Source organism: Cibotium barometz, chromosome 39, assembly GCF_041138505.1.
Source record: "Cibotium barometz isolate CiBa-2024 chromosome 39, ASM4113850v1, whole genome shotgun sequence".
NCBI classification, from domain to species: Eukaryota; Viridiplantae; Streptophyta; class Polypodiopsida; order Cyatheales; family Cibotiaceae; genus Cibotium; species Cibotium barometz.
The window spans coordinates 41,199,708-41,226,058 of NC_141084.1; the positions used below are offsets into that span (position 1 = coordinate 41,199,708).

The 26,351-nt window shown below is 44.9% G+C and overlaps 1 protein-coding gene across 2 annotated transcripts in view; it reads right to left on the reverse strand.

Moving 5' to 3' along the window:
- LOC147616097 (uncharacterized) overlaps positions 1 to 18,896 on the reverse strand; it is a 56,496-nt gene extending 37,600 nt beyond the window's left edge. Inside the window, exons 1-2 of one of the 2 annotated variants that reach the window (XM_086778734.1) lie at positions 18,690 to 18,896; positions 18,487 to 18,586 (exon numbers count right to left, since the gene is read on the reverse strand). In XM_086778734.1, the coding sequence (XP_086634860.1) occupies positions 18,487 to 18,586 (100 nt within the window). In that variant the 5' untranslated portion in view covers positions 18,690 to 18,896. Of the gene's footprint in view, positions 1 to 18,486; positions 18,655 to 18,689 lie in introns of those variants that run through there. The other variant, XM_086778733.1, reaches the window with a different exon arrangement.
- Between the last annotated feature and the right edge of the window lie 7,455 nt (positions 18,897 to 26,351).

A 26,351-nucleotide genomic window follows, 5' to 3' on the forward strand; every position in this document is an offset into this window, starting at 1 on the left:
GTCACCTGCTTTAAATTCCTTGAGCTTTCTGGCATGAGGCTCATGGTCCTCTCTTTTTCTTTTTACTTTGTCCAACGGGGCAGCCCTATCTGCATGGGCTCCGTGGGCCATCATGGAAGTTTCATGAAGCACGGTGGCATGTGCTCCACGAACTTGATTATCAGATGCATGTGACTTTCCTGCATAAGGCAATGTCTCTCCATGAGACAACTCAGTAGGCAAAGCTCTTCTAGTGGCAAACCTGTCAACCCTTCGATGGGATACATGTCTTGAATGCATGAGACCATCATGCCCTCCATGAGCGCTAGCATACATATACCTGTTCCTTGTGGGAAGATGCATGACGAGAGGTGACTGTCACCTCTTCCTTTTGCATAAATGACCTCAACCTTTGAGATGCGGGATCTCCATGCTTCAAGCGCGGCTTCTTGCCCACTTCCCGTGCCATGGACTCAAAAGTCACATCTACCATTGCATCGGCTTTCCTTGCTTCAATGGCACTTTGCACATGGGGATCTTTATGCAAAAATTTCAGCTCTTGTTCTTGTGCCTGCAAAAGCTTTCTCATATGCTCCATTTCAGCCCTCATTGCATCAGGCTCTTCTTCTTGCATGACTGTCTTTCCTCGAGACAGTTGTCCCTTTGAATCACTATCATTTACCTTTTCAAGGGGCTTGTGCCTTCCTCGTAGAGCATCAGAACCACGCGAGGCACTTGATGGGCCCCTCGAATTAGGCACTTCCAAAGGGTTGCCTTGGCTCTCCATTGTGTTAAGTGTGCTAGAAGCGGGGTGTCCAATACACAGGTTCGTTTCCCCACTAAGAAGAAGGAAACAACCGTGCTCTGATACCAATGAAACCGAACCCGTCAAGTGGAAATAGACTCCGTTGGACACCCACACGCGTAATAGCACAACTTAATATCACAATTTGAAATGGACAACTTAATAACAACTAAAAATTGAAATGAAATGAAATGTTGATAGATGGACACCAGCACTGGGGCCGGAACGGGCCGACCCCCCCATCAATATATGATATATTATTGGGAGTATTTAACAAATACAATGCTCCATGGGTTCAATGAACCAGATGATATCCATGTACAAATGAATACAGTACCAAACAAGAGGCTCAAAGTAGATGTTCGAAGGAGAGCGACCACCTGAGTGGTTAAGTCTCTACGGTCCTGTGCCTTCACTGGACTCCGCGGAGAGCGCCCCACTGGTGTTCCAGGACCACGCACAAACAAGCGCTCCCGTACTAACGCCTGGCTCTCCCGATCTCGGCACCTTTGGACCATGGTTCTCCAAAAGCTTGGACTACCCGGCACCGAACGGGTGTTAGCGGTAGAGAGAATCCTTTATCACATTTATAAAAAAGTTCTTTACTTAAATCTGAATTCACTTACTTGTAGCTCACAGATGGAAGACCAATACCCGAGGTGTCTGTGTGCAGCTACTAGTGGTGGACACCAAGACACAGCAGCCTGTCGAGGAGGATGAGGAGTAGCTGCCTGTGGAGGTGTAGCCACCTAAAGAAGGGAGATGCCGCCTAGGGAAGGGAGACGCAATCCGCCTGCAAAGGAGCACAGCCGCCTGCTGTGGAGGAGGAGGAGGCGTAGCCACCTATGGAGAGGATGAGGAGACGCAGCTTGCTGTGGGAGGTGCTGCCACCTAGAGAGTACAGTAGTCGCCTACTGCAGCCACTTGTAGGGTGGCGCAGCTGCCGGTATGGGCAAGAGATGCCCGACTGCAGCCGCTCGTGGGGAGGAGACACAACCGCCTGCAGTAGACAGGCGCAGCCGCCTGTGGATGCGAGAGGGAGAGAGAGGCGCAGTCGCCTCAAGGAGGTGCAGCCACCTAATGGATAGGAGACGCCTGGCTGTAGCCTGCGCCGCCTGCAGTATAGAGAGCAGCCCGCTGGAGAACAAGCACACCCACCTGCAGCAAGTACAGCCGCTTGTATGGGAGGAAGAGAAGCCGCTATGCACGGGAGGCAGCTGCCTGCTGGAGAGGAAAGGGAACACCTGGCTGCAGCCTGGTGGACAGAGGGAGCCTCCGGCTCCTGAGGTGGTGGAGATGGCGCAGCCTGAAGAGGAGGAAGTGATCGTCGGTTCTTCTTTTACGAAGGGTGGTCGCTCTCTTTTGTAGAGTTTGGAGAAGAGTAAACGACCACAGCTAGCCGACTCCCCAAGGTTGCATGGGGGCGGCCAGCTTCATGGGGTGGTGTGGGTAGGTGGCCATGCACCCACCCCCACACACTTAAGGGGTTAAGTGTGAGGTTTCCCTCCCCACCTTGGCCCCCAAGTGGGTGCCCACTTTTAAATGAATGTGAACTTATCACCTTATAAAATGAAAGGTTAGAAATAAAGCTATTAAACCAATCAAGTGCAATACACTTACCACCTGTTCACATGCAACAAAACTCATCAAAAGACAGAGCAAACTTCACGACTCACTGGCAAGCGTCCCCGCTCAGTAAGTGGCACCTCAAGCAGGCAAACACAAGAATACAAGTCATGCGAAAACAGTTTCAAACATGCAAAACATGAGTGCATGTGCAAATAGTATCATGGACATATCTCCCATTCATGGAACAAGTACAAAACATCTGTTGGGCACAAAAATGGCACGACAGAAAACATAAATCCTGGTCTTCCTATGGAGTGACAGTCCCATAGTTAAAACACAGTTCCAGGCACGAGCCTCCCTATGGAGTGACAGTCCCATAGGCAAGACACGGCACAAATACTAGCTCTTCCATGGCGTGACAATCCCATGGATAGAACACAGTCCAGGTCATACACGGGTGGCACCAATCTGGCTCCCGTCCATATGACACCATCCTGCTAACACACGGCACCAGTTTGGCTCCCGTCCATGTTTAGCAAAAATACTGGCCTCTTCACATGAGACACCGGCCTGGCCTAAAGTGAACGAGACACAAAACTGGAGATGGACCAAATGGTCGGCTAATTGGTGACAAATGGTGTAGTTGAACGCAAGAACAAGACTGCTCAGAAGATGGCCCGTACCATGCTTTCTTCTTCTGATCTTCCTCCCTCTTTCTAGAGAGAAGCTATGAGCACTGATATTCACTTCATCAACCATTCTCCTACAAAGGCGGTTTCTCATATGACTCTAGAGGAGGCGTTTACTAGATAGAAACCATTCGTCTCTCATTTTAGGGTTTTCAGTTGTGATGCCTATGTTCATATCCCTAATTTTGACAGATCCAAATTTGATCCCAAGTCTATAGCGTGGAAGAGGTTGATCATCGTAACGCACAACAAAGCCTTCTTTATCCCCATGAGTCTGTGCAATTCCACTTAGAGAGAGAGTAGAGAAGAAAGAGAAACCAGATAAGAGTTGACACAGTATTGGGTCCCAATTTACCCACTGAAGGGCCCTCCCTACAAGCAAGAGTATTTCTTATATTTCTTTGGAGAACTTACAATGAGTATGAATGATGATGACTGAGGACTGCCACACACAAGGACGATGTAGACCAAACACGAGCTAATCCAAATGTTGTCCAAGCTCTGTTGAATTGCTCTTCAATGACCACTATGCAATCCCAAAACTGAGGGATGCACATATGTTGGCTGAATGCTAAAGATGCTCTTCGTGGAGGACTTGGGAATGATGCTAGAACTGCTTGGGACTACTATGAACTTTGCTAGATGATATGAATTAATGGGGAATAAGGCGCTTCTTTTATATGTCCCTAGGCTGCTGGTCGGCCAGTAGCAATTGGACAAATATTAGCATTAAATGCTAATAAAAATGTTCAACATGGGAGAAAATACCCTTTTTATTGCTGCCCGACTGCATACTGAGCAACTTTCTATGCTGGCCGACTGCTGTTGTGAAGCATATGTTGCTGTCAGCTGAGTCCTAGTGCTGGCCAACAGTTGCCACTATTGTCGGGCTTGAAATAACCCTGCCTATTTTGTATGAGGTACCTTCACTTTTTGGCATATTTGACATGCTTGGACATATTGATAGACATCCCGTCTCATCTTTGGCCAATAGAATGATCACTCAAGTTTCTCCAATGTACTGTTGATACCACGATGCCCTCCAATGAGAGAATCATGAACATCATGGAGAAGTGCCCATCGCTTTTTCCTTAGAATGCACAACCGGTTCTTGTAAAATAACCAACCATCATGAATGGTGTAGAAACCCGGTTTTGATTGCACGACCAATCTAAATTGAGTCCCGAATTCCAACGAATCCTCGTATTGTGCCTTCATAATGTCGAGATCTTTTCCCTGTATTTAAGCACAATGGACTCCTACAAATTTTGAATTGTGCCTTTTCGATCGAGAGCATCAGCAACAACGTTATTTGAGCCAAGAATGTATTCAATCATACCTCCAAACTGTTGGAAGATCTGACTCCATCTGGCTTGTCTGTCACTCCATTAGACACTATGCATGGTTTGTAACCATTTCAATGCCTAGTGATCTGTCTTAACAATAAACTCTCCTGTAAAGGAAGTGTTTCCAATGTTTGTGCTATCATCACCCCCAATAACTCTTTGTCACACATAGAATAATTGTCACGTGCACCCTGCACTGGTGTACACAGTAACACACTGGCATGATCCTCAGTGCAACATTTGTACAGAAGTAGCACCTTTTTATAAAAAGATTTATCGTACATCGTGACCGCATTGTGAGCCCTGAGTCCAGGGATAGTCAGGCACGAGCTACGTAGGTCAGTCTCTGAGTCTCAATCAAGTGTCAGTCCTCTTAACCCACTTGGAGAAGTCATCAATTAGTGCATGTAGAAGTCATCCTTAGCATTAGCAGGCATGTAGAAGTCAGTAGGAGTGTCCATGGGCCTATTTGGCCTGTCCAAGGGCTAAACTTAGCCCTGGACAACATGGTAGACCAACCGACCAACATGGGAGCAAGTTGTACCCAGTCGGCCAAAATTGGTACAAGCTTCTAGTCGGCCAGATCTCTTCAGGTCGGGCTACAACAAAAAGGCTTGTTTGCCAAAAGCGTAACAATTTTTAAGCATTAAATGCTGGATTTTGTCCACATGCTACTGGCTGACCAGCAGCATATGAACATATAAATGCAGGCATTGCTGTCCCCATCAGATCATTCAGGTATTCAGCAAAGTGCGGAGGCAGTTAGTCATCCAAATCAATTCCAGGCTATTCAGGAAGGTCCTCTTCAACATTCAGCCAGCATATGTGCAGTCCTACAGCTATTTGGACTTGCATCGCTGGCCCGAAGAGTCTCCGGCAGAGCCTTGGATTGGTCATAATCGTGCGGACTTGTCTTTCTTCTGCACAAACAAGATAGGTGCAGCAAAGGGCGAGGTTGACAGCCGGATGAATCCAGCGCGGGGTAGCTAGGAAAGTTGTTGCTCCAGTTTGCTCTCCAGTGCCGTAGAAAGGCAATAGGAGAACGTATTGGGTGGTTATGTCCCGGGGACCAACTCAATGCGATGATCCTCGGGACGACTGGATGGGAGCTGCAATGGAAGATCATCCTTTAGTATGATGTCTTGAAACTGTGCTCAGAGACCATCCAACTTTAGCTTTAATGGGGTAGTTGACTACTAGCTACGGACATATATCAATGCACACTCGGCTCCTTTTCCGATAGCTCTTTGGACTTGGATGTGTGAGATTAGGGAATACCTGGAATGCTCCTATCCCCGCGAATTAGGACAAGCTCAAGAACACCATCAACAATCGTGAAAGTGTCCTCCCTCCAATCAGGAATGGATGCATACTCCCTAGCTCATATGATGGTGTATCACATGCACTGCACTCAGTGCATGGTGACAAACTGGCTCATCATCAGCAGTGCAACAGTTGTACAGTATTAGAACGCAGTAGGATGATATTTGTCGTACGTCGTGACACCATTGTACATCCTCAATCCAGGATAAGTCAGGCACGAGCTACGTAGGTCATTCCTCAACCTTAGCGGGTCGGTCAGTCAATCAAGTCCCTTAACCCACTTGGAGAGAATCATTCATGCATGTAGAGTCAGTAGAAGCCTTAGGGTTTGCATCAGAAAGCACTCTGCATCTTGCATAATATGCATTCATATGCCTGTGCATCATTTAGAACATCCCAGAAGCCTTAGGGAATTTACTAGGATTTATCTGGTATTTTTTCCATATTTTCTGGTATTTATTTAGCATTTATTGTCATAAACTTTATTAAATAAATGACCAGCCAACTTGACCAGCCTCTAGTTAGGCTTGCATAGGGCTTAGTTTCCCATTCAGTCTTCAGTGTGCTACGAGCTTTCCTCCTCAGCCCTAGGAGTTCCCTTGCCTTCAGCACTAGACTAGTCTCATCCAGCCCTTGGAGTGCTTGAGTTTGCTTCAGCCAGCCCTGGTTCTCCAACGCATGCAGTTCAGCAGTCCCTACAGCCATAAGCGCAGCAATTCAGCAGTACTAACGCAGCCATTCAGCAGTCATAACTCAGCAATTCAGTAGGACAGCACACAGGCGCAACCGTACAGTCCTTCACAGTCCCCAAAACAGCAAACAGTCCTGCGTTTTCTGTCCAGCATCAGCATAGCCCTGCGTTTACAATTCCACAGCAGTCCTACCTTGCGTTTTCAGTCCTACAGCAGTTCTACAGCAGTTCCTCCGCCTATATGCATCATCCATACATGCTACAGCCCTCTGGTGAAGGTAACACAGCATTCATAAGCATATACAGCATTCTAACATAGCTAGGTGTGGAGTCCTTCAGGCTTCCTCATGCCCTTGGGAAGAGTGCATAGGCTCGAGATCAATTCATTGACGTGTTTCTACAGCCATGTACAGTTCAGCCAGGCTTTCGATCCTCTGAGATCTTGCGTTTGGCTAATCTACAGTCCACAGTCATTCTCTCTAGAGTAATAAAGCAAATACTATCTCGTTATCGGGATAGGGGGCCCTTCAGTGGGTAATTTGGGACCCAATCTGGTGTACAGTTCTCATATCTCTTTAAAGTTTGAAGTATTAAAGTGGATTGCTAAACTCACGAAACTCAGGATACACAAGACGGTGTGAGCATTTGTGTGACAGGATCTTCCAATACAAAGACTTCCGCTGCATATCACATGGTGGTGGTTGGAGTGGTGGAGAAACTTTCTCCTTAGTTTGCCAGTGTAAGGAGAAGAGACAAAATATTCGCCTGCATAGCGATTATCAACTGCTAATTATGGAGTTGCATAGCCTCACGATTAAGCCTTTCTTGGGTAGCTTGGTCTACCTGCTTTCGGTCTTCTTCATCCCTGCGTTTAGCATCCTCGGCCCTTCCTTCATCCTCACGGCAAGCTTCTTTGGCTAGCTGTTCTTTATGCCGTTGCTATTGGACAAATTAATGTACTTGGGATTTATGGATGTAGAGCATAAGCCTTAGGCCAATTGTCAAAGGATAGAATCTCGCAGTGGTTGTAAATTGTGCCAGTAAAGGTGAAAGAATCCATGAGGAGTACTAGGAGCCAGGAGCATTAACGGCAGCCTCCTTTGTTGACTATGGAAGCTAGAATCTAGGGCATGTGGAGGCTTGGATTTGTCTATCTGTCTGGTCTAGTTTCGTTACATTGGTATCAGAGCATAGGTGTAATATGCGGAAGCTTCGGAGAAGGATCGGTACTTCAAAACTCAGAAATCAGCACTCTTTTCGCGACGGAATTAACGCACAAACTGAAAGGAGATGTGCAGAAAATAGAGAGAGAAGGGGAAGATGGAGAGGACACAGTATTGGGTCCCAATTACCCTCTGTAGGGCCCCCACCACGGATGGTGTATTTGCTTTATTAGAATGATGTAAATCTAAAAACAAATACAGAAAACTTGACCTTTTCTTGGCTGGAGAATCCTGCCCTTGACCTTCAGTCCTTCACCCCTTTGCGTTAGCAACTTCTTGGCTGTCCTGGCCCCTTTTTGCTTAAGCACTTGGTGAATTATGAGATGATTTATGGGATTGTGGCTTCCTCTATTTATACTTCCCATCATGAGCAGTCGGCCAGCTAAACAGGCAGCCAGCATCATATTCCCACGACTGAGTAAATTCAGCAATAAATGCTGAATTAAATCCCCAAAAATGCTGGAAAAATCCCATAATGTCTGCGCATCTCTTCCTGGCTGGCTGGACATTAGGCGCCTGCTTCTGAAGGGCTGGACACATCTTTTGTCCACAATCCCAGGGCTGGGCAGCCTGTATGGGCTGCCCCATACATGCCCCACAGCCATATAAAGGCTGTAATCTCCTGGAGATTGCCTGATCTGTGCCCTAGGGCTGTCCTACAGCCCCTCCATGGCTGGTGGGTTCAGCCTGGGCCTTCCTGGCCCTCATGGGTGTGGTTCTACACCATTCCCGTGCCCACACTCAGATCCGGGGTAGCCCTATGGGCTGGCCCCTTGTCCTAAACGTAATCTACTCAGTGATCTGGCATCCGGTACCAAACCAGATACACAGAACCACTGACATCATTCTAGAGGGAGACTCACAGCGCAGACTGGCACTGTTTCATGTGCAGGACAGTGCACACCTGACCTTGGACTCATGTGCAGGACAATGCACACCTGACCTCGGACGACTGAGATGGATCCCTGGCTGACTCGTCCCGGACTGGGCTCACATGGGACCAGTTCACCATCCTAGGTCCTGCACCTTCTGTACAGAAATGTCTACGTGGCATCCAAGTGCGGGATGCACGTGACATCCCCTTCTGCTTAACTTGACGGAAGCTGCATAGCCTCCAAATAATCCGTCAATAATGCCGGATAGTCTTCGAAAAATTCTTTGTCGAGCCATACCGCTTCATGAGTTTCTCGGGCCTGAAACTTCGTGAGGAACTGTCGTAGTCTTCGGCCTGAGCCATGCTAAAACGGTGCAGAAGGATCTGTTCTAGAACCATTACTTCTGCTAGTTCCGCTTCGTCTTTAACCTCTGAAGGGGGTGGACCTGCATATGGCTTTAACCAACTGACATGAAATACATCGTGCATAGTCCAACTCGGAGGTAGCTTTAACTGCATAGACACCTCATTAATCTTTTTCCGGATGGGAAATGGTCCGAAGCTCCTGAAAGACAACTTTGGGCATCGCTTGCCCACCTGCTTCAATCTTTGCTTCATAATCCGAAGATACACCCAATCCCCTTCCGAAAACTTCATGTCCCTTCGGTCTTTATTGGCCTGTCGAGTGTAGGCCTCTTGCGCTTTAGCCAATCTGTCTTTAGGATCTCCTGGTAAGACTCCATATGGAGTCCTACCAATAGCTGAAGAAAAAGAGTCATTCAAAACAGCTTGAACTAAAGGAAAAAACGATTCCCACTTACCTTGCTGATCGTGGACATAACACTTCAGCACATCAAAGGCCAACTGGTTGTATATCTTTGTCTGGCCATCTGTCTGTGGGTGGAATGCACTGGAAAAATTCAACTTAGTACCAAAATTATCAAACAATGCCCTCCAAAAATGACTAGTAAACTTGGCATCTCGGTCTAACACTATGGTCCTAGGAATCCCGCCAATCGGGTACCAATGCCGAATGAATAGCTGGGCAACATCCTCGGCGGTCACATTGGCCCTGCAAGGAATAAGCATAACAAATTTGCTGAACCTATCAACAATAGTTAAACACTGCGTATTACGCTTACTCGGACTGGGAGGCAGATTTGTGACAAAGTCCATCGAAATGTCCTGGAAAGGACCCTCAGGAATCGGCAAAGGCTGTAACAACCCTATCTTCTTTCCACGAGGAGCTTTCACCTTTTGACAAATGTCACAGCGTTGTACATATGTAAACACATCACGCCTCATCTTTGGCCAATAGTATTGCCGTTCTAATTTCTCCAGAGTCGAATTCATGCCCCTATGACCACCTGTAATGGCGTCATGGGCATCATGGAGAAGAGCTGCCCGGAATGATTTCATGACACATAGTCGGCCTTTGTAGAAAAGCCAACCATCGCGTATCAGAAAATGGCATGGTCCTGTGGCATCCAATGCCTGTTCCCACTGTGTACCGAATTCCTCGAAATCCGCGTACGTGTGCTTCATGTCTTCTAGTCCTGTACCAACAAGGTCAAGTCTAGTGGTCTGAATCGCAGATACTTGTCCCTTCCTGCTCAAAGCATCGGCCACTGGATTGGCCTTTCCTGGAAGGTACTCAATCATACCATCGAACTGCTGGAATATCTGACTCCAGCGGTGTTGTCGATCACTCCACTGTGCACTTGGCATCGTCTGAATCCAGCGCAATGCCTGATGGACAGTGCGAACCTCGAAGTCACGGCCATACAAGAAATGTTTCCAATGTTTCAAGGCCTGTATAACTGCTAGGAGTTCACGATCATAGACAGAGTAGTTCTTTTCCGCGGGCATCAAGTCGAATGCCTTCAGCACTAATTATATATCCCAAGTAATGTACCTGGAACAGATAGAATTCTGACTTCTTTTCATTGACATAGAGCTCGTTGCTTTCCAGCAACCTAAGGACTTTCTCCACATCAATGTCATGCTGCTCAACTGTAGCTGAAAATATGAGTATGTCGTCCAGAAATATGAACACACACTCTCCAATCAACTCCCGGAAAATACGCATCATCATGCGGTTAAATGTAGCTGGGGCGTTCGTCAATCCAAATGGCATAACCACAAATTCATAGTGGGCCCGTTCTGTACGGAAGGCTGTCTTGGGGATGTCCCCCTCTACAATCCGAACCTGGTGGTACCCACTCTTTAAATCCAGTTTGGAGAACACCTTAGCTCCATTCAGCCTCTCGAGAATATAGTCAATTCGAGGAATCGGGAATCTGCTCTTGATAGTCAGCTTGTTGAGTGCACGATAATCGACACACAACCGAGAAGACCCATCTTTCTTCTTGACAAACAAGATCGGTGCTGCAAATGGCGACACGCTGGAGCGGATGAAGCCAGCTTGCAACAATTCTTGGAGTTGGCGGTCCAACTCCGATTCCATTGCCTTAGAAAGGCGATACGGAAACTTGCTCGCGGGTTTCGAGCCTGGGAGGAGGTCAATCTTGTGATCCTCCGGTCTGGACGGGGGGAGCTGGGGAGGGAGACTGTCCCGAAGAAAAATCTTCTGGAACTTTTCATGGAGAACCGAGTACTTCTCGGAAGCACTGGCCACCGTCTGGGCTGTCTGGATGTAAATCATCGCACACTGTGCGCCTTTCCTGACTGCTCGCTTAGCCTGCAAGTGGCTTATGAGCGGAAAGTTTGGAATACTTGGCTCACACTTAATGGTCACCGGGGTGTTTGACACATTCCGATCGATCTGGAACGTGTGCTTGTCCCACTTGACATCAGGAAGAAACTTGTGAAACCACTGGATACCCAAAATTATGTCTGCTCCTACAAGAGGGGCAACCATAAAGTCACGCACAAACTCTATGCCCTGAATCACTAACTTAGCACCTAGAGCTTCATACTTGACGCTCGTTGTCATACCTGTGCTAAAACCCTCAACTTGTTTGTCCACCGGAGTCGGCTCGAAACGGGCACGCCTAGCGGCCTATTCGGTGATCACATCCTCCGTGCTGCCGCTGTCAAACAAGACAACGACTCTCTGGCCACCTATGTAGCCAAAGGACTTGAGCAATTCGTTGCGCTCATACTCCTGGTCATGGGCGCCCTTCTGCTTATCTTCGAGCTCCCGGCTAATAATTGCTCCAACTGAAGCACCGGGGGTTGAAGAACTAGGGGTAGCCGCTGGGGTCTGTGTGGGAGCTGTGCTCACCACGGAAGCTCTGGAGGCGGCGGCGGCCTTTGGAGGCTTCTTCGGACAATCCCAAGAAGTATGTCCTTTTGTGTGACAAAAGAAACATCTACCCTCCTTCTTGTACTGAGAAAGCTCCTCAGCACTCAACTTGCCACCTGTCTTGCCTGCCTCCGCTTTCTGGTCTGGAGTAAATTAGACGCATTGTTCGAGTTCTTGGAGCCAGAGGCTCCCGGGCTCTACATTATCTTCACCCTCGTCTGCCAAACCAGCAGTTGGCCTATCTACCTTCTTTGCTGAATCTTTGTCCTTGAAGTAGGCTCTGATACCACTGTAATATGCGGAAGCTTTGGAGAAGGATCGGTACTTCAAAACTCAGAAATCAGCACTCTTTTCGCGACGGAATTAACGCACAAACTGAAAGGAGATGTGCAGAAAATAGAGAGAGAAGGGGAAGATGGAGAGGACACAGTATTGGGTCCCAATTACCCTCTGTAGGGCCCCCACCACGGATGGTGTATTTGCTTTATTAGAATGATGTAAATCTAAAAACAAATACAGAAAACTTGACCTTTTCTTGGCTGGAGAATCCTGCCCTTGACCTTCAGTCCTTCACCCCTTTGCGTTAGCAACTTCTTGGCTGTCCTGGCCCCTTTTTGCTTAAGCACTTGGTGAATTATGAGATGATTTATGGGATTGTGGCTTCCTCTATTTATACTTCCCATCATGAGCAGTCGGCCAGCTAAACAGGCAGCCAGCATCATATTCCCACGACTGAGTAAATTCAGCAATAAATGCTGAATTAAATCCCCAAAAATGCTGGAAAAATCCCATAATGTCTGCGCATCTCTTCCTGGCTGGCTGGACATTAGGCGCCTGCTTCTGAAGGGCTGGACACATCTTTTGTCCACAATCCCAGGGCTGGGCAGCCTGTATGGGCCGCCGCCCATACATGCCCCACAGCCATATAAAGGCTGTAATCTCCTGGAGATTGCCTGATCTGTGCCCTAGGGCTGTCCTACAGCCCCTCCATGGCTGGTGGGTTCAGCCTGGGCCTTCCTGGCCCTCATGGGGGTGGTTCTACACCATTCCCGTGCCCACACTCAGATCCGGGGTAGCCCTATGGGCTGGCCCCTTGTCCTAAACGTAATCTACTCAGTGATCTGGCATCCGGTACCAAACCAGATACACAGAACCACTGACATCATTCTAGAGGGAGACTCACAGCGCGGACTGGCACTGTTTCATGTGCAGGACAGTGCACACCTGACCTTGGACTCATGTGCAGGACAATGCACACCTGACCTCGGACGACTGAGATGGATCCCTGGCTGACTCGTCCCGGACTGGGCTCACATGGGACCAGTTCACCATCCCAGGTCCTGCACCTTCTGTACAGAAATGTCTACGTGGCATCCAAGTGCGGGATGCACGTGACATAGGCTTTCTTGGAAGCAAAGGCGTCCTTCCAACAAAGAGAAAGAGAAAAGATCAGAAGTGTGGACTACACTAATGAACAGTTTTGCTATTGAGTTTTTGGAAGCAATCATGTGCCAAGAGCATAAGCAATAGGCAGCTTGGTCTAAGGATTTATGGATTCATAGATTTTATCCTCGAAGTATAGAGCTGATTTTATGTGCCCGTGTTCAACACTCTTTCCATATGGATTATTGGGGATTATAAATCGAGTTTAAGAGCAAGAAAAAATTAAAGACATATCGCAGTGGACACGGTGACAAGATATTTCTTTTGACTTCATGACGATTCTGGCAAAGAAAAAGCTAAGTATACTTTGAGTTTTGCAAAGTTGCTGCTTTTTCAAATTTGTTGTTGAAAGAGTTTTTGGACACTTAACCCTTGTATGCCAGTACAAGGAGAATTTTATGTTGTTTGCCTTTAATTGTTTGCCTTTAATTTTATGTTGTTTGCCTTTAATTGTTTCAGGTGAACACTATTAATGGTTAAAAAGCCTGGTTTACATGGTTTTTCATACGGATCTGACCAAGGACTATGGACTAAGTTTTTGGCATATCTTTGCTCAAGGATTTAAACATATACAATGATTCGACGTATCTATATGGTTATCATTGGCTCAGTGATTCTTGGGCTTTATCATTTTGCTTGGGTGGAGTATGTTTTTGGCTCCCTTTATTTGGGATGCAATAGATTTCTAGAATTTTCTCATGAGCAAGACATGCATTGGCTGAGCTCAGAGCTAATGCTAAGGAGAGCAACCAGATAAAGACAGATCAGAACCAAAGATTAGGAGCATGAATTGCTAGTTTTGGCAAAGAATTGCTAGTTTTGGCAAAAGTCGGATGTTTGTCCAAGTAGCTGGCCGACCAACAGTCAGCCAGTTTATGGTGTCATGTCCAGCCTATAAAAGGGAGTTTTGCTCAACGATTTGATTCATTCAAGCCAACAATGGGTTGGGTCATAGGATTAGGCCTAGACTAGGGTTTACACCTTTTCATGGAGAGCAACCAAGGGCTGGAAAGCCTGTTGTACCTTTTTGTACACTATGAAATAGATTGAACACTCAGCTATCTCTTCTCTCTCTACATGCGTTTTGCATCAGCATATTCCCAGATGGTGTTTAGGGCTGAAAGAAGACTCTCAAAGCTTCCGCATGTAACATTGGTATTAGAGCATCAGGCTCAGCAAGGCTAAACACTAATTCAGTCCCAGATGAAGGTGCACAGGTCCAAGGCACAGGTCCAAGGCACAAGTCCAAGGCACAGGAAAGTGCACAAGTACAAGGCCCAAGGCAAGGAACACAAGAACAAGGAAGAACTCCCAGAAGGTTGGTTGGTGGTGTTCCACAAAGCCCAAGGGGATGGCGCTCCTATGAGTCGGGTGCCACTTGGGTGAAAGAATGTGCACAAGCGGATGTCAGAATACGCAGCGGAGATGATGACCAAATCTGGGAACACGAGCAAAAACGCAAGTAGAAAAACAGCACGAGAGAGAGAGATGTCTACTCTATATACACAAGAAGATCCCAAATATGATACAAATAAGGTATGGGGGGGCTGGGGGCCTATTTATATGCCCCCAAGTAGGCAGTCGGCCTGCTGAAGAGGCCTCCACGATTGCAACAACAGTCGGCCAGCACAGCAGATCAAGCCCACGACTGCATACATCCAGTCGGCCAGCATAACAGAGGTCCACGACTAATGTCCAGGCAGTCGGCCAGCTACTGATCCTCCAGCCGCCTCAGGGCTGCCTCCCAAGCCTCATAAAAATGGGAAAAAAATAGGGGAAAAAAATAGGGGAGTGAGGAAAAATGATAAAACACCTGATAAGGGCGGGCACACCCACAACAAAGGCCCTGGTGTATAAATCTAAGATAGATGACTTCTAACACCCCCTCTCAGCTCCTGGCTGTGAAACCAACCACTGGGAGCTGGGGTGCCACCTGAGCAAATCGTGAGATAGCGACTTCGTGAAGAGGTCCACCGTACTGTCCTCCGTCGAACAGAACTCTAGCAAGATGTCATCAGCAACGATCTGTTCACGAACAAAGTGCCTCTAGATGACCATGGGTTCCTCCAGTGGAAGCCCAAACTTCGTGAGTTGGTTGTTGACGGCATCATTACACTGGAGTATTGTCCTTCTCAGGACAACCTTGTTCATCTCATCAACAGACCTCTTCCTCGAGATACTATTGATCGGCTCCGTATCCGTATGGGATTCGGACACCTGTGCTGGAGCTGAGTGGAGGTGTTGGACATGTCATCTCCAACCCATTTTATGCCACTTTTTATCCATATATTTATCTGATGTCATTAGGGATTTTTCAGCTATTTTATAGCTTAGTTATAGGCTATTTTAGGCATTTTTATAAATCGTGGACATTTGTCCTCCAGCCCTACATGCCGACTGGCTCCACAAATATGTATATAAGCATGGACATTATTCATTCATAATTCATTCAATACATTTCAGATCTTGGCTGTCTACTTTCTCTTGTTTGATCTCTACTTGCTTCTGCTTCATATTCACATATTCTCACAATATATTGGCAAACTACGCCATCTCTTATCAAGCGTGTTCATCCACACTCCGGTGCCTGTTCTTGTCCGTGCCTATCTACATAGCTAGAATGCCCTCCATCTTGCAGAGAAGGCGGCCGCCACCCTTACCAAAGCAAGTACGGTACTCAGAGGTAGTTGAATGGTTTCGTGCACATGGATTGTAAATAGATCATCTCCCCCCCTTTCAATACAACCTAGACTCCCCACACCTCAACCTCTCACGACAAGAGATCAACCGGATCATCCGATTGGATCTACTCGACTTACACATACGCCAAACATGGATGTCATCATTAGAGATAGAGACAAAACGTGAGTTCTACATAGAGCATTTTTTGAGACTCGCTAGGGATGGATTCTTTGAGATCTTGAGGTACATGCAGATGCATATGTCACATACTATGCGCATCACAATTGGTTAGCTCAGAGTATCCCCCCACCGCCTTGTGTAGAGATTGGGAGAGCCGAGAGCATCCCACTAGAGGAGCGGATATGCGGAGTATGCACCATAGGGGAGACAGAGGACAAGGCCCACTATATGTTCAAATGCCTAGCATATTATGCAATAAGGGGGAGATTTCACTACCTCTTCTGGGAGGGATTCAAGCCACTCGAACGGGTGATGCAATATGGGGACCATAGATGTCTTAGAATGTACCTGATAGAGCTCAAACAACATAGCGATGGAGTATTGAGAGGACATGCTCAAAGACAAGGCCAGCGCATACGAGACGTCACCCAAAGATCCATCACTAATTTCTTCATAGCACGAGCATCCACATCAACCACCCATGCCGACACTCCCGCATCAACATCAGCTCATACCAGCCTGAGCTATATTCGCATCCCAAAGGAGTCCTAAGTGGGCATCCCTACTCTACCCTACATGTCAAGCACCCTTGACCCAGAGCACCGAGAATCTCACCACAGAGAATGATTTATGAGATTCTCCGGCAACATGAAATGCCCTCACCATAGCCAGATCTGCCATCATGAGGCTTATAGAGTCATGTTTCAGTTTTTAGTTTTCACGTTCTTTCTTTAGTCTTTAGATGGCATTGTATACCCATGGTATCATTGTACTATTCATGTTCTCATAGGCTCTTCGGGTCTTTTGTGGATGTTAATCTTTCTCTTTTTTTTTCTTCTTCTTTTTTTTTTCGTGAAATGGTGTTTTGTTAATCTCTCTCTCTCTCTCTCTCTCTCTCTCTCTCTCTCTCTCTCTCTCGCTTCAGCCCCAGCCACCCCGCCCCCTCCCTCACCAGCCAACCATTACCAGATTCTTTCAAACCCAAGAGGTGGACGACACCGATATAGTGGATCTTGTGGACCCTCCACGAGCTACTCCGGACCTACCTCGCCTGAGAGGAGTTACCTCGGACCAAGCCTCTGCACTCCAGCGTGCCCGACGCCCCCGGCCCCCCGTCAACCACGATCACCTCATCAACTCTAGATCTAGGACATGCTCCACCGCCATCGAGCTACCTTTCCATGGGACAACGGAGGGAGACCTCTCGGCCATACTCATTAGCCCCATGCTTGATATTTTGGAGAGTGGTATGCCATCTACTCGGAGCTGATGCTGCTCTCATGTTTCTATATTCTTAGTATTTCCATGATGAGTTTCCATGAACAGTTTTGTATCACCCAAGTGAGATAGCTATGTTTTGTATCACCCAAGTGAGATAGCTATGTTTATGTTTTCTTTCTATTTTATTTTCCATTCCTTGATGAGATATGCCATGGACATTATTGTATCACTTTGGTCTCATAGGCCCATTGGGTCTTTAGTAGACGCTTAATATATCTTTCTTTCTCTCTCCAAGAAGTGTGATCAAAAAAGATTTGAGAGAACACGACAAGTCAAAAGTCACAACTAAAATTGAGGAAAATGAATGACGCAAAAGCACTTCAAGATTCATGTGGGCGGTTTTAATGAAGGACAGTACAAAGATGGAGAAATTGGATACTTAAATGATCAATTACATGGATTACATGGAGTTGTGCCAGTGATCGAATAGGATTTGAAACTACCCAAAGTTTCACAACAAGATAATCTGCAGTAATCACTTACGGCACCAAATCCGATAAGATCAGGATTTCCAACAAGAATTGACTCCAATGGCAAAAGAATGCGGGATTAGACAAGGTTTGAGCATCTTGCAAACATTAGGGTACTTCAATCTACTCTTGCTCCCATAAAGCCATAAGCCGTATTCGGCCTCTATGGACGGTAATCTCTCTTCTCCCTCCATGGTGAGCTCCCATCACAGAAGGGACATGTTATGGACGCTTTGTGCTCTATTCTAGAGGAGGATCGTATCACCACGCATTGTCATCATGTAACACTAGATGGATGGATGCTTTGCGCTCTATTCTAGAGGAGGATCGTATCGGTGTATGACCACGCATTGTTATGATGTACTAGATGGATATTTTAGCTCATGAAGCTAGTTTCGTACAGCTTTTCTTTTCCACAGTGTACTACCTTCTTGGTCGCATAGACCCTCTAGGTCTTAAGGGACAGTGCCGGTGACCCCACTTGGCACTACAGGCCTCCGTTAATATATATTGCTTTCTTTGTGTTTCTCCCTGCGTGCTAGGTTGAACAGATCAAAAACATCAAAAACTACTCAATTATTACCTAAGCCTAGAAAGCACTTGAATGTTAGTCTTATTCGAACATGAGCATATAGCGTGTGACATGAAGGAGCGTGTACTTACTATTGCTGAGAGAAGCCTCGTGCAGCCCAAGCTGATAGGGGGAGCCTAGAAAGCACTTGCTAAAGGTTTTCAACCCCCCGCATAAACCTCGATGAAGCATCTGTAAACAGCAAGAGAAGAAAAAGTCACTCACACCTAAGGACAAGTTGCCCTTAGTAAGCCGCCTTCAAATTTCGAGAACGTAATGTATATTTGTTTCTTACTATATTTAAAGCGGTCTACTCCGAGCACTCGCCACTTGTTGGGATTTTTTGCCGTGCATCCAGAGCCACCTCAGGAATAACAGGAATAGCAGAGCCACCTCCGTTGCAAAGCCTGGACATGCATGTGGACTTTGCAGGGAATTCGAATGCATGCATCCGCCACACCCCCCTCCTCCTTGCCGTGCAGCGCGCTTCTCTCTTGAGCTCCTACTCCGCGGCGGCGTTCACCTGCTGCATTTCTCTGGTTGCTTTTTAAGGTGTTTTGTCATGCACATGGGAGATGGGGACTAGGCACTTGGGCTTAGGGTCATTTACATGTGTGCTTTTGGGGGCCTTGGGGTATATAATACATAGGGCTCATGGGCATTGTACACCTTTTGATTATATTCACTCTATAGACATCTATGTCTTCATGGTGCTCATGCCCAAGCTTTCATGGCCTTCTTGGCTATTACCTTAGGATGGTGACCCACACCCATGTTGTTACTCTATGCCTTGAGTGGCCAACCATAGTTTCTTGCATTGGTATCAGAGCCCCTAGCCTTTGATCCATTTTCATTTTAATTTCAAGAAAATTTTATGAATTCTTAAGTTTCTTGATTTTCTTAATTTTCTTGATCAAGAACATGAAGATATGGTGATCTTACTTGAGTTGATTTGATCTTTTGATTCTCATTTTCCTAAGCTTTTGGGAGCTATGGTTACTTAATTCATGTTTTGGTCATGGCAAGAATTTTCTTGATTTTTTTTTAAATTTCTTGAATTTTCTTGTTTCTTGATTTTGTTGATCCTAATCTTGCTCAAGAATGCTTAATCTACAAGGATTAGTGCGCTTTGATTGAGATTTGATTAGATCCTTAGGAGTTATGGTTCATTTTTTACCTATTAGGTTCAAATTTTAGTTCTTGGACCAGATTTTGGGACAGTCGAACTTATTTTTGGGAAAAAATTAAGAGTAATCACTTGTTAATCACGTTTTTGAATTTTTCTCCTTCTTCCTCAAGCATGGCTAGGGCTCATCATAGAGTAGCCATTCCTTCTCTAAACCATAGGGCTTTGTTTGGAGACTTTCCAAGCTTCACGTAGAGCTCCATTCCCTTTGATATTTGCTGTGTAGAATTTTTAGCCCCTTTTATGCTCCAAGAAAACCCTAGTTTCATCAATCTTCTTACTCCAAGCATTCCATACCTCTTAGCCATCACTTAGGCAACATTATGGGAGAGTTATTGAGCACATTAGACACTTGATTGAAGCTTTGGAGAGGGCGCACCTGGGCGACGAAATCCAGGGCAGTTGTGGCAACTTTTGTGAATATGGAGCCAAGAACTAGTCATTCACATGCTTAAATACTCCATTTGGCTTAGCAATGGTGTTTCCTATCACATTCAACTGATTTGAAACCATGTTTCTTGACCTATGAAGCCCTACAAAACAGAGATCCACGTTTTCATCATGGCAAGGGCATTTCTTCACCATTCACTTAAGATTATGGCTTTGTGGTAACCCTTGAACATTTGCTAAGCATTCCCTTGCGTTTCTTGCTTGATTTCTTGGATTTCTTGAATCTCCTCTTGAGATTTAGGGCTTTCTTTCAAGAAACCCTAATTTCTTGGCGTTCGCCATTTCAACTTGCCATTAGTCTTATCTAATCATCATTAATTACACTAATGGTGATATTAAACAAGCTAACGCTTCAAATAGACTAATGATCAAGCCATGTGTCTCAAGTTTGGGAGTTTTTGATCAATTCCATACACCATTGGATGCTATTGAAACCATTTGATGCTTCTTCAATCATTGGTGTGACATTCACCCCATCTCTATGCTTGGGAATGTGAAGATACATGCCAATCTACATGCTATTTGCTTCACCTTGATTGTTGCATTGGTGTTGATGTTGTTTGGACAATGGAGCTTGGGAAGTGAAAGTATAACATGAGTACATGCTAATGTAATAATGGATTGTTCATTCGTTCATGCAAAGCATTGTAAGTCGTCCTACCTACATCTTTGAAGTTCAAATCACACCTATCACATCACTTTATAGCCCACATTATATTCCTAAAATCTTGATGTGTGTGAGGGTACCTTGGCATTTGGTTGGAGAGGCCAAGGGGAGGATGGCTTGAATCTCCTTGTCGTGAGTGCCATGGTAAAGCGATAAAGAAGAGGATTAGGTACTCGGAGTAAAGAAATGGCCCCAACTCTCGCCATTGGACTCTAAACTTTGGTAACAGGGTGGGAAGGCTTGGCTAGGAGATTAACAAGCAAAGCTCTCCATCAACAAACAAAGCTCTTCATCAACAATCAATCTTCATCGGCTACCTTGATACTATGCCAATTTCTAAGAGAACATTGGTTGTGGGTTGAGTACATAGGAAAATTGAGACTTGGTCACTAATACAAAGGAGATCATGCCAAAAAAAATTTAAAATTTACATACATGCATTTCCAACCACTATGCCAAGGGGGCGTCCATCTAGGCAAGCGATGGAAGTTTAAGAGATAGGGAAGATAGGGAAATGGTGAATGAGGATCGTGTAGAGGAGATTGGTGATAAGGGTATGAATTTACAAGGCTACAACAATATTGCAAATATGGCACATAGACAAATCATGTGCAAATTGGGCCGTCTTGCAATTGTGACCAATATATCAAATCAATTGGGAGGAGCAAATGTACAAGCGATGCTTGCTATGACAAATCATATGTCACAAATGATGATGATGATGATGAGATTGTTATATTATTGGCCCTCTATGGTCTATCGAGGACGCTCGTCCGACCATTGTGTCATGCTTGCAATTAGTATCATGAGTGATGTCATATTAAATACTAAATTGTAAGTGCGATTAGCATATGCTTTGCGGGTCTATGCTATGTATATTGTGATTGGGTGATGCCATGTATGCATGCTAGTGTTGTTGATATTGGTGTTTGATTCACCGAACATGTTGACTTGTTGAGTATAGGTGATGAGTACGAGGATGTCGAATGAGGCGTCGTACTTGTGCGAGGTCACCGAACGAGGTGTCGCACAGGCATGAGTGTGCAAGGGTCACCGAACGAGGTGTCACATGGGTTTTGTCATGTGCATGGGCGTTTACATCGCCTCGACATTTTATGAGTTATACTTCATTATTTTTGGTTGGCCACGTGCCATTTATTTGTACTCGAATATTTATGTACCCCGATGTATACGGGTGTATTGCATGTGAGCTAGAGCTTCACTATTATTTTTGGTACACACTAGATGTGTGTGAACATCCTCTAGAAGGATTGATTATTTTTGTAATAAAAAGAGCCCTATTTTTGCCGATTGGCTCAAGGGCTATTTTGGTAATACATGATTAAATACTCATGTCGTGAAAGGAGCCAGCACGCATAAGGGGAAGATTTAACCCAATCCTTTGTTTATGGTGATGTTTATTTTGCGCACAGTTTTCAAGTCTATGGTTTATCTTCCATGTTTATTTCCATGTCTATGTTTAATACGTTTGAATCTTATTTGTTTGGAGTTGAATATTTATTCATGATTATTGTGTGCAATTATGGTACTTTGATTCTCTTTTGTGTGGCAAGTTCCTGACAGTGGTATATCAGAGGCAATCACACTTCTCTTTTGTGTGGCAAGTTCCTGATCGTGGTATCAGAGCCAACCACACTCAAAGGGAAGGCAAAACGCTCAAATATTGATGGAGAAATTGGGCAAGAGTCTTCCATGAAGAGCAAAGGCAAAAATCCAAAGCAAAGGTAATATCCAAAGGTCTAAGGCTTGTATGGTTTGGCAAGACAATTATTACATGCAAAAACCACTTTGAATCCCTGCAAAACCACACCTAGAAGAAGAAAAGCAGTTTTCTGCAAGCAGTGCATCTCACACCGATCCAATCGTACAGATCTGATTAGCACATCAAGCAAAACCCAAGCTCCTGTTCTCAAAAATTGAAGAGCTCCAGCACCAGAGAAACGCACAATCAAGGACCAACTATTTTTCTCCATTCTCACGGCTGCGCTACACCGTTTTCGTAAAGGGAAATTAGCTATAAGCTTAATCACACTTAAGATTTAATCACCTTAAGTCTTTTCACACCATTCAAATCTCAAGGTTTTCAAATATTTCCAATTTCAAACCTTTCAAAGCGTTCCAAGCCAAACCATGGGAGCACATGCACATGGAGGCCCCATGGCTAATTTCTGAAGGCTTGCAGAAAATTATAGATTTTTTCTTGCCAAGACTCTCCGCAACGCCTTGAGGGAAAATTTTTAACTGTCAAAGCTTCCGAAAATTCATTTTGCAATTTTGGACACATCAAAGGCTTCAACAAATTCTCCGCAGCAGCCGAACAAGTGTGTGTGGTTTTTGATATCTCTCAACAGTATTGTCCGGGGGAATATGAGTATCATCGGTGCACTTGAATCTTGAATCGACTCGACTCTTTGTAAATTTCGGGTTCAACGATAAGTATTATCATCATTTATCATCTTTGCTGAATTATTTCTATCATTAATTAATCAATTTCTCTATCTCTCGACTTCACTACCTCTGTTACAATGAATTCGCAACCCCCAACTGTGGAGGAGCAGCTGCTAGCTCTTCAAGCTCAGATTTTAGAGGAGAGGGAAAAGAGGGAGAAGTTGGAGAGGAAGTTGAGAAAGAGGAGTAGAGGAGAGGGAAAAGAGGGAGAAGTTGGAGAGGAAGTTGAGAAACAGGAGTAGAGGGGCGGAGTCTAATTCAGGTGATGAGATCCGGCGTACGGTGGAGGCTACCCTTAGAGCCCAGGAATCTAGAATGGAAAAGAAGATTAGTCGGAAGGCCTTTTCCTTCTAGAATTATGACGGAAAGAAGGATGCCAAGCTAGTTCTCTCTTGGCTCAATCACTTAGATGACTACTTTTTCGGGAAAGACTTCTTTGAAAAAGATAAAGTCAAATGTGCTGCAAATCATCTTATGAAGGAGTTGCGTTGTGGTGGAATGCTACCAAAACAGGCCACCATAAGCCTTGTACTTAGAAAGAATTCCAGAAGGCAATTAAGAAAAACTTTTTGCCACCACAATACAAGGCCAGGAGTAGACAACACTGGGATGGCTTGTGTCAGTTGGAGAAAGAGACCATTCAAATGTATGTAGACAAGTTTTGGCAGGTTTTCCTACAACTCCAAGCCATTGAGGAAGTGTATGAGAAGGACTAGAAGAGGAAGTTTATAGCGGGTCTGAAACCTCACATTAGGGCCAAAGTAAACATGTTCCATCCGCATTCTCTCAGTTCAACAATCTCTTTAGCCATTAATTATGTGAGAAGAAGAATAACATTCCGAAGGAGAATGGTGTTACCCAAGAGTTTCATTCCTTTAAATCTCAAAAGCATGTTTGTTCATCTAAATCTTTTGATAGGACTCAAGGATGGAGCCGCAACTTTGGTCGGTTCAAGAACAAAGAAAGCAACGAATCGAAAAATAAGAAGACAGACAATCCTCCTCCGAAGACAAACAAAGAGGAGCCCAAGCGTTGAATCCGGTGTTTCAAATGCAACAAGGAAGGCCATGTGGCATTTGAGTGCCCGGAGGAGAAGAAGAATACACCGAAAGCTGGTGTCAACATGATCGAGGAGGAGGAGGATGACAACTATCTGCCCGAGCAAGAGGGTAACTCCAAAGACGAAGATCTCTTAGATCCAGGAGGTAAGCCTAAATCTTCTAAGTCTAAATCTTCAGGGCCTAAGTCCACACCACATATGTTGTTGAAAATGAAAGGAAAGATTAAGAATGAATCTGTCATCACAGCCTTGCATGATGACGGGTGTACACACGATTTTATTTGTGAAAAGATGGTAAAGGCACTTAATCTTGAAATCACTCCATCTCGTTATCATGTTAAGTCTGCTTTTCAAAACCAGAAATATAACTGCACCAAAGAAGTAAGGAATTTAACAATATCACTTTCACCTTATGAGGAAAAATAAACTTTTTTGGTTGCACCACTGCAAGGCATAGATGTAATACTTGGCATGCCATGGCGACATCAGTACAATCCATATATTGATTACGACACGCATCCCTTGTGTTTCATATTCAATGATCAGCATTTGTGGATTAGGGGATTGATGGAAGACAGGAGTGCACCTTTCCTTAGCCACACCCAGGGCTAAGAGAGCACTGAGGAAGGAGAAGACATTTCTCATCTTTGTGAATGAGATTACTGCTCATCATGAACCACCTCCCAAGGACACCTCGCATGATTCCTTCCTTTCTCAGTTTTCTGATTGTTTTCTTGATGACCTACCCCCTGGCTTGCCTAGCTCTAGACGACCCCTGAAGACCATAAGATTGACATTATCCCTGGTAGTATACCTCCCTGCTGTCTGCAAGGCACCTTATAGAGTAAATCAAATTGAGCATAAAGAAATTCAGAGACAGATAGAAGACTTTTTAGAGAGGAAACGGATCATGCCTAGTAGTTCACCCTACAGAGCTCCAGTTCTTCTAGTCAAAAAGAAGAATGGAACCTACCATCTATGCATTGACCTAAATAAAATCACAATAAAAACAGATATCCTATTACTCGAGTGGACGATCTTCTTGATAGATTGCGAGGAGCAAAGGTATTCAGTAAAATAGGCCTGAAATCTGGATACCACGTCCAAGTGAGGATGGTAGAGGAAGATATATACAAGATTGTTTTTAGGACACATATGGGTCATTATGAGTTCTTAGTAATGCCCTTTGGACTCACTAATGCTCCGACTACTTTTAGTCGCATGATGAACCGCACCTTCCTCAAATATCAAAACTTTGTGGTAGTTTTCTTCGATGATATTCTTGTATTCAGTGATAGTATTGCTGAGCATGAGAAACATCTGGAGATAGTGTTTAATCTCTTAAAAGAGAATGAGTTGTATCTCAATCCTGAGAAGAGCTCTTTCTTTCAGACAGAGATTGAATACCTTGGTCACATTGTTTTCTGCTGATGGTATTCGTGTGGACCCCAAAAAGATAGAGACTATAGTGACTTGGTCGAGACCCAAAGATATTCATGAACTCCGATCATTTCTTGGTTTGTGCAGTTACTATAGACGTTTTGTGAAGAATTTTGATGGCGGCTTCTGGGCGACCCTGTTTTGACAAGAGAAGCTATATACATTCTCATGTGCACATGACCTCCCCTTATCTAACTAAACCGAGGGTTAAGTTATCAATTTGTGAGTTATATTCACAAATTCTTTGGCCTATATTGAGGCCTAATAAAAATTTCAGAGTCTGTGTAGTGCTAATGTATCAGTTTATTGAATTAATATTGAGTACCATCCGCCATGCATGACTAGAAATAAGCCTATTAACAGTATGTTGGGCACTGTAGATTAAGGAAAAAGTAATGCGCATCTATATTTTGTGTTCTATCAATCCATGTGAATGAGATTTGGGGCCAAATTAGCTTAAGGATATATCTCCATATGCCTAGATCAATCCACATCTACTGCTTAAACAATTGGTATTAATCATAAAAGATTTACAAGATCATCACACACAAAAAAACCAGAAATATATCATAAATGATATTGAATCTGTATTATGAGCCGTACTCATCCCTAGTTAAAATTTTGGGAAAAAACCAGAATGATTAACAAAACCAACATAGCATCGTGACCGAAAAAGATATGCATA